Genomic DNA, 8,878 nt, shown 5'->3' with positions numbered 1-8,878 from the left:
GATCTCTTCTGCCTAGAGAAAAGTCAGAAGTTAAAAAAGAGCTTTTAAGATAGAAAAAGTCTGTACTAAGGAATTATCAGCAGACTCACATTTAAAATCTCTGGCAAATAATATTAAAGCACTTACTAGCCATTAATTTAATCTCATTTTCCTTTATACTCATTTCATAGATAGGAAAACTGAGGCAAAAGGAGAGTTCCTGGTATGTCTGAAGCTGCACAATGAATCTGTGACAGACTGGAGATGATTTTCCAGGGCAGGTGGCTTCACTACAGGAGCTCTCTTCTCTGCTCTGTTAATAAAGTCATTTTGATGTTACCCATTACCCCAGCCTTGGTTTCTCACTAGCCTCATGATATGAACACTGCGTCTCATATCTGACCTGCCAGAGAATAAATAGGGTGAAATGAGAGCACAAATAGGTATGGATTTATGGGGAGTGACAGGGTCAAGGGGCTGTAAATGCCTGTTAGCACAGCAGCGCAGCACGCCCTCACTCACGTGATGGAGTGGCAGTCATTTGGACTGGGCCCACATCCACTGCAGGAAGATGTGCTTGGCCTTGGCAGTGGGAGAGCGCTTTGGGACCCTTTGGCATGACAGGCAATTGCTCTGTTTTTTTCTTACCTAATTTCTATGGCATGTTTTTAAACAATCTAAGAAAACCTGAAATGATAGGAACTATAGGCAAGAAGATAGAAGCTCCAGAAACATCTCTTGCCTGCACTTCCTTCAATCCCTTCACACAGGTGTTAAATAAAGCAATCCATATTTTGTCAAATTTCTTTGGCAGACTTTTGGCTCAGTATGATATCCCCTATTCCAGCTTGACAAATGTGAAGGTGCACTTAGTGGGGGGATGGAATGTCAGAGGATTAAGCTCTCCGTTCATTCAGGTAGGTGAGAATTCCACTGACGTGTGCGTTTGGCTTTAAGACACTGACCAATCTGAAGGAGCCTCGCAGTTAAACATCAGTATCTGTGTACAAACACAGATGCATAAAGAGGGACAAGGTCACAGGCAGCTGCATTAACACAGGTGCGTTGTCCTCCACCAAGCTGTGGAGGACCATCAACATGCCTGAGGATAAGAAAGGAATTCACGCCTCGTCTCATACAGTACTTGGACTTCCTACATAAGAAAAGCACCGTTTTAGGTTTGATTTAAAGTGTGGTTTAAGAGAAAAAAGGTTAAAATGACACAAAATCTTTGGGCTTCAGAACAAGTTTCTTTCAAAGTAATACAAGTCACCAAGATTACCAGCTTCCTATCTACAAAGTTCTTAAGCCTTTTCTCCTAGAATCTGGAGCAAAATTCCAAACTGGTTCCAGCATATCCCCAAGATATCTGCTCAAAAGTAACTTTCTGTTGCTATTATCTGAACCAGACTGAAAACAATGACCAAGAGGTGAACATGTACCGTAGTGCCTGGAAACAAACAAACAAAGTCTTCAAAAAACTGGCTAAGAAACGACGTTTGAGAATTAAGATGAGATGAAATTTCATTTGGGAATTAACGGTCTGTGCTCTGTAAGGAGTCTGTGTCCTTGGCAGGGCGTTTTCAGGATCTCCTTTGCGGGGAAGCAGGTTTAAAATAAATCCATTTTCCCAAAATAGTTGTGATTGAAAAGGTTATTAGCCATAACAAATGTTAGTGCTGACAGGAGAATGGCCTGTTAGGGGCCTGTGGTGAAACAGTCAAGTGAAAGTCATATTTCACATTATTGCGAGCATTTTCCTGTGATTTACAGAATATTTGTGAAACATTACTTGCAAGGCATATGATTGATACTGAGAGAACAGCTAGTGTGTAGGGGGAATCTGTATTTCATACAGACTGTTCGCATGAAATTTACAGTCCCATAAAGTGCTTCTCTGTCCTCAACAGAGATCTAGTTAAAAGAACTTTACAGTCTGAAACATCCCAAAATTGATTCTAAATTAACGTTTCCATATTTATGTTTAAGATGCTGGTGGTGTAATGCTATCCCTATCCTATTTTTATTATAAAGCTGCAGTAACCCCCCACTATTCAGAAATACCAGCATCAGCCTCTGGACGTGAGGATTTTAGTGATACAAAGGCTTGCCTATGAATCAATGGCAAAAAAAAGAAGAGTTTGAAACAATGATCACATGAGGCTTCTGAGGATACAGCGGTATCTGTCCCTGGCTGCTATAATCACAGCATCTGCTGACATAGTAGTCTTTAAGCCAACATTGCAAAGTACCCTGAAAATGTACATGAATATTTTTATTATGACCAGCTTACATATGGGAACATACAGACACAGGGAAGTTAAATGACTTGCCTGAGTCATTTGTCAGTGCTAGCATCAGCACATAACTCCTGTTCGTTGGCTTCAAACTCTGCTCTCAACAGTGCTGAGCTGCCACCCCAGTCCATTGGACCTAATAATCAAAACAAGGCTGGGTCAGGGCAGCGCTTTATTCCTGCCAAGAAAAACACAAGTGATTTAGGAACTGGCCCTGGCAATTCAGCAGTTCTTTACATCCAGAGTGCTGCTAAATCATCAGATTGAGATCAAAAGGCAGACTGGTGCTGTGTCAGCCTCAGTCTGAGTGTGAGGTGCTGGGGACTGATAGCCTTGGACTCATGAAAGGACAGAGTGACGGTGATTTGGTGTTACCTTTGCATCTTGCAACATCAAGGTTGTGCCCAGCCTCAAGCTAAACTTAGAGCTTCTGTTTCCCTAGCAGGTTTCACCCTTTCCTGGCATACCTCAAGTCTCCCACAACCCTCCTCACACACAATGCACCTTCCTCGGTGTACCCCAATGCCTTCTACCGAGTCCCTATCAACCCACAGTCCCACTGGCCCCGCTCTCACCTACATGTCCTGCCTCCCAGCCCCACTGTTAACCCCAGACACAACCCCAAATCTAGCCCCTGCACTCCCCTCACGCCCAGCCAGGCCCTGCACTGACCCCTGCATCCATCCCAGCCCCTACCCCGCCTAATCCACTGCAGCCTCAACATTCCCCGCCGCAGGCCCAACCATCCCACCAGGCCTGATCCAGCCCAACCACAGGCCCTGTGCTCCCCCACACCCCAAAACCCACCCCAGGCCCTACACTCCCTCACACGCTCCCTGACCCCAGCGCCCACCCCAGCCCCCGTGTCTGCCCCCCCGACCCAAACACCCAGCTCAGGACCAACAACCCCCTCAGCCCCCAGGCCCACTCTATCCCCCAGCCCCCCTGACTGCGACCCCGGCTCCAGGCCCTACAGTTCCCCTCATCCCGACCCCCGCCCCAGGCCCTACCACCGCCCCAGCCGCAGCGCCCGCCTCAGCCCCTCACTCCCTCTCACCTTCCCCGAGGGGGCGGATACCCCGCAGAATAACTGACACCGCAGCCGAGCCAATCGCGGCCCGCCTTTGCCTCCCCGGCCCAATGGGTGGGCCAGTTTCTGCCACCAATGGGCGGAGCGCCGAGCCCGGGCCGGGTGCTAAGGGCGCGTTGCTAAGGAAGTGGGAGGCGGGGAGGGGAGGGGACGGAGAGTGAGGCGGGGTGGGCGCTTTTCCTTCCCATTGGTTGCGGGAGGGGCGGGGGGCGGAGCTTCCGGTGGGGAGAACGGAAGCGCCGGTGGAGTGGGAGGCGGGAGTGTGCGGCGATGGGGGCCCGCGAGCTGGAGGCGGCGGTGGAGCTGGCGCCGGGGGAGGCCCGCGGTGCGGGGGCGAACGGGACTGGGGGGCCCCGAGAGTGAAAGGGGGCGGGCCCGGGGGACCCCAATGACAGGAGGGACTGGGGGACACCTGAGGGTGGAGCGGCGGGGGGACCGGGCCTGGGGCACCCGTCATGGTATGGGGAGAGGGAGCCGTGGAGACACTTGTGCCGTACCGGGTGTCTGGTAGTTCCTGGAGGGCAGGGCTGGACACTTCCCTTTCCCCCCCGAAAGTGGGCAGCAGTCTCTGATGCCGCCCCGGCTCCCGGGAGGCGTGAGGAGGGGGTCTCTGCCCCCCGTAGCGATCTCCCCATGCTGGCTTTGCATCAGTGGAGAGCTTTGGGAACCTGCAGGGACTGAAACTGTGCTGTCCTACTGAGCACGGCCACGTAGTGAAACTGGGATGAGGCGGTATTCATAACTGACTGAGAAATTAAGCTAATACGCGCTTCACCATTACCTTTAAACTTTATTAACCAGGCAAGTTGCCGTAAGTTCTGATTCTGGTAGACTGGAGGACAATTATTTTAAATCTTGTGATTTGTTTCAGAGAGCGGTACAGAGAAAGGGCATGCAGATGGTCAGCCTGTGGTGATCCTTCTAGGTTGGGCAGGCTGCCAGGACAAATACCTGGCCAAATACAGCACAATCTACAGTCAGAAGGTGAGTAGCTTATTTATATTTTCATGACACCATCATACAGCTCTCTGAGAACATGCCTCTTCTCTGCACGTTGGTAAAATTGCTCTAAAGCCTCTTGCAGTCTGAAGAGTCATTGGGAGTCAGTGGTGAGTCCTTTTGTCATTGAAAGCTCCTTGTCTCTCAGAGCCCAGGCAGTGTTATCTTAACAGTTGCTGATGTCATCTTTGTGCGTGCAGCTGAGGCAAAAATACTTCCTTGGAGAAACTTTCTGCTGTTGCATGAATCACTGGAGTATTTTAAGGCTTTTAAAGGTGTGAGGTTAGTCAGGAACGACATGAACTGTGTTAGCTTTCCAAACAGGTAAACATGTGGGGAAAGATTATGCGTTTACTGCTAGCTAATAGGCCGCAGCACAGACTTCGCAAGGCCAGGCTGAGGACTGACAGAACATGTGAGCATCTGTCATTCCTTCGGCTTTTCCTTCCTGTGAGGATGATTCATCTAAATGTTGTAATCCAAATTCATTTTATCCTGTCTGTGAAACAGGCATCCTATGATAGTCATACCTGCTTACTAGGAACTCCTTGTGTTTGAACTAGAGAGGTCTGTCCGATTGCTAGTTCCCTAAGTTATGATATTTTCCTTTCTAATACTGTATTTTGCTGGAATGACTCCAGCTTGTAGTATGGGGACCCAGTGAAACATTAGACTTTTTTTTTTTTTTTTGTCAGCATACAAGGATCTTTGTATTTATCCAAATCTGTTTAAGCTATAGGTGGCAAAGTTTGTACGTTAACAAGTGTATTGTTATTGTGTAATCCAGTGCAAGAGTGATGAATTGGCTTGTTCTAGTGAAGAATTAATTGTTAAGTGACTGTTGTGACTAAGAGATGCTGCTGAGCAGATGAGGAGCACATTACATGGCAGCATGTCAACTTTTTTGAAAATACTTTTCTATCAGAAAGACAATAGGAGCGGGAAAGGAGAGAAAGGGTTTTCTTAGCTCCCTAATGAGGAAGTGGCTGCAACCATGGCAAGATGGTATAGAAGACTTTGATTTAAGAACTTGATATCCTCTTCTTCCTCGTTCACTGTTTAGGGAGCTCTGGGCAGGAGGGCTGTCTTGGTGGCTTTGGCTTGTGTTTGTCAGTGTGTAATGTCAGTGAGTTTAGGTGACAGAAAGATCTAAAGCATTAATAAATGTAGTTCCATCTGCTCTATTTAGAAACTCCTCCAAGATCCTGTTTCCCAGTCTACACCTAAATGTAAGGCCTTAACTGTAAAGGCAATTGCTCAGGCATTCTGAATCTCTGAACCAGTGCTGTTCATTTGCACAGCTGGAGCGTTTCAGAAAGGCTTATGAAAATCATGTCAGTGTTGATTGTGGGTGAGTCTTAGAGACAGCTGCAAAAAAGTATTACCCAAGGACAGGAAGAACTTCCTCCTCCTTCTTAATGTTTGTTTCAATGTCATGAACTAGATGTGTACCAGAGCAGGCACTTCTTACCAAAAAGGCTGATACTGAAGGCTTGTGAATCGGGGAGGTAGTTTTCTCTTCCTGGGTGAAGACTAACACTCATAAAAGCTTGGGTGGCAGTGTCCCCAGGGGCTGTTCCAGTTAGCACAAGATTTGAAAGGATCTCAAACATCATCAAATCCAGGCCTCTGCTACTGCAGAAACCTTTTCATAATACTGTGTGCTGTTAAGATTATGTTAATCCTATTCATATTGGTGCCTTGCTACTGACACTAAAGACTTTCTTCTGGCCCTGTGGTTTCTGTTGGAAACCTGTCCCAAATTTTCACGTTCTTTGTACTGGTGCTTGCCTACTTCATGTAATTTACAGCACAGCCTGAATGTGTGTGGGGTCTCTTTCTGTTCTTCTTAGGGGTGCACCATCATCCGCTACACGGCTCCATGGAGGATGATATTCTTCTCTGAGACCTTTGGCATCAGATCCCTCCTCACCCCAGCCAGGCAACTTCTGGAGCTGCTCTTTGACTACAGCATTGAAAACAGACCGGTTCTTTTTCATGTTTTTAGCAATGGTGGTGTCATGCTGTACCGTTACATCATTGAGGCGCTGCACACTCACAAGTCATTTAAGAACATCAAAGTAGCAGGCACCATTTTTGATAGTGCCCCTGGCAGAAGAAACTTGAGAGGAGGCCTTCGTGCCTTGGCAACTGTCTTGGTATCCACGAATGTGCTGCTCAAGTATTTCCTCTTATTGGCTTTTGCTACTACAGCTGTCGTGCTGCGGATCTTGCTGTACCCATTGACCCGCTTCATCCACGAGAGCCATTACGATGCCCTGCTGAAAGTGCCCTCGCGGTGGCCTGAGCTTTACCTCTATTCCCAAGCCGATGCCATCATCAAGGCCAGCGAAGTTAAGCACATGGTTGATGCCCGGCAGCAGCTCGGTGTCTCTGTGAAAGCTGTAGACTTCTTGGATTCGGCTCACGTCAGCCATATGCGGGCGTATCCCACCTATTACAGCAACCTCTGTACGACTTTCCTGTCTGACTGTGTCAGGGGCTCACCTCGTTAGTGATGTAATGACCTCCGGTGTTCGCCTCTGCTTTGCTCAGCTTGTATGGGAAATGTCACCCCCTTGGCCTTTGTGTCTTTGAAGGGAGGAAAGTAGAGACTTCTTAGCTCCCCGCTGTTGTGTCGTCCCCCCCATATCTACGAGCCTGAAAGCCTCCAGGCTGGCCTTTGGGCCAGCCACGTTATAGCAGAAAGTAGATATGGATTCATTTAAAGTACTGAAGGTGAAATCCTAGCATGGTTGAAGTTGACATGCTTTACCAAGGTGTCACAGACCAGAATTTCACATGAAGGGTTATTTGTTTCTTCCTGTCTCCTACTGTTCTTGGCTTTCCATCTTGTCTCCTTGTGCTTAATGTCCAATGTGCATGTTCTGTTGCCTTGTACTGATTTTACAATACAGCTCTTTCATGTCTGTCTTTGTTGGTTTTTTTCCTCTCTGCCATTTCTTTTATCTTGCAGTGAGCAAACAGAAGCAGCTCTGCAGGACTTTTCTCTTCTCTCGGTGCATCTCAGCTCTTGTTATACTCCTTGCTGGAGATCAGGCCCAGAAACCAAGTGTAAGACCTGGAAAAGGTATGTGCAGGGCAGTATGACCAGGCTGTCATCTGGTTCCGTTAAATAGCTGAGATAGAGCAGTCAAAGCTCTGATCCTTGGTGAGAGCTCAAATGTTTGTGATAAATCTTTTGGTCGAAGAACACAAAAGTTAAGTTAACCTTTTTGAATGTGTCTTGTGTTTTGTTTCTCTTCCTTCCAGTCTTTTGTGTGTTCTCCCGAGTAGTTTTGCTTTCTTGGAGAACTGCTCATTTATTACTGTGTGTCTTTGAGCAGTCTATATTGTGCATCTGGAAATGCAGGGAAACTGGCACAGCTGTAACCCAAAAATCAGACGTCAGAAATACAAAGGTGGAACTGCAGAGAAAAATGAAACTGTCTCTTGGAGCTATGATTTATACTGGGTGTTTCTTAAATCACTTCCAGCCCACAAATGACCATGAAATTCAATGTTTTTCCCCATAATGTTCTCTTCAGATGATCAGTCTTTGCTGTCCGTGCAGCATGTACTAGTAATACAAGAAAGTAATTCCTTCCACCTAGTGAAAAAGTAGCTCATTGCACTGCACTTCAGCCATGTTTGGTTTTGGGTTTTGTTGTTTATTTGGGGGAGAAGCAGGGATAAAGACAGAGGAGAGCCTGCTAATATGTTTACGCCATGTCACAGCGTTGCAAGCTAATTAATAATGTGGTGGACAGGATTAGCCAACTTTAAATTCCCAGTCAAAGATTGCCAGGAACAGGCTCTGGAGGGCTGTGATATGGGCCTGTTTGAACAAGGGGCTGCCCTCGAGAGGTAGGAACATAAAAAGCACGAGGACTTTTGCAGATGTTTGCTGCCTGTGGGCTGCTGTGCTTGTCTTGCCCACCCTTGGGGTGCTTGTCATCCACAATTACAAAGCACTTGCTGTTCTGAATCGAAACGCAGAGAGGGAGGTCTCTTGGGAAGCACTAAAATCATTTGGAAGCTTAAAACAAGAACCGTAACACCTCACAGAAGTGGAAGCACAGGGTGAGTTGTGGTCAGTGGCCAGCACAACTGTTTTCAGCAGGCTAGTATGGCAACGCTTATTTAAAGCAAAGAATAACCCCATGTTGGGCATGGTTTTAAAGGGTGGACTGGGGTGTATAGGATAGGTGAGACTTAACTGAAAAGGGGCTGATGCCCTGGTTTGTCTTCAATTTTTTTTAAAGTGAAAACTGGCTCCAGGCACAGGAGCCCTTGTTGCTCAGGGTCCAGTCTACTGTAGGTGTGATCCCAGTTTCAGCTTCCACTGTGAAGATGAGCTGTGAGGGCCACCCTGCGGTAAGATAGCCTTCAGCCTGCTGCTTTTCATGAAGAAATTCTTGTTCCTAGGGTTTGGACCTGTAAAATCCAGGCATGGTCCCTTATCCCCAGAAAGCCCATCGGAGATCTCCCAGCTTTTTAAAGCAGGACCCTG

The 8,878-nt window shown here is 47.4% G+C and overlaps 1 protein-coding gene across 2 annotated transcripts; it reads left to right on the top strand.

Annotated features, from left to right (window-relative positions):
* The first annotated feature begins 3,636 nt into the window (after positions 1-3,636).
* TMEM53 (transmembrane protein 53) lies at positions 3,637-8,579 on the top strand. 2 transcript variants are annotated; one of them, XM_050900826.1, is made up of 3 exons: positions 3,637-3,691; positions 4,250-4,350; positions 6,219-8,579. In XM_050900826.1, the coding sequence occupies exons 1-3, from the start codon at positions 3,637-3,639 to the stop codon at positions 6,879-6,881; spliced, it is 819 nt and encodes a 272-aa protein (XP_050756783.1). In that variant the 3' UTR covers positions 6,882-8,579. The 2 variants fall into 2 exon arrangements, with proteins under 2 accessions (XP_050756783.1, XP_050756782.1); XM_050900825.1 differs by having other exon boundaries at positions 3,637-3,693; positions 4,240-4,350.
* Positions 8,580-8,878: the final 299 nt, after the last annotated feature.

This window comes from Gymnogyps californianus, chromosome 8 (assembly GCF_018139145.2).
Source record: "Gymnogyps californianus isolate 813 chromosome 8, ASM1813914v2, whole genome shotgun sequence".
Classification (NCBI taxonomy): domain Eukaryota; kingdom Metazoa; phylum Chordata; class Aves; order Accipitriformes; family Cathartidae; genus Gymnogyps; species Gymnogyps californianus.
This window is presented reverse-complemented; position numbering and strand designations above follow the sequence as displayed.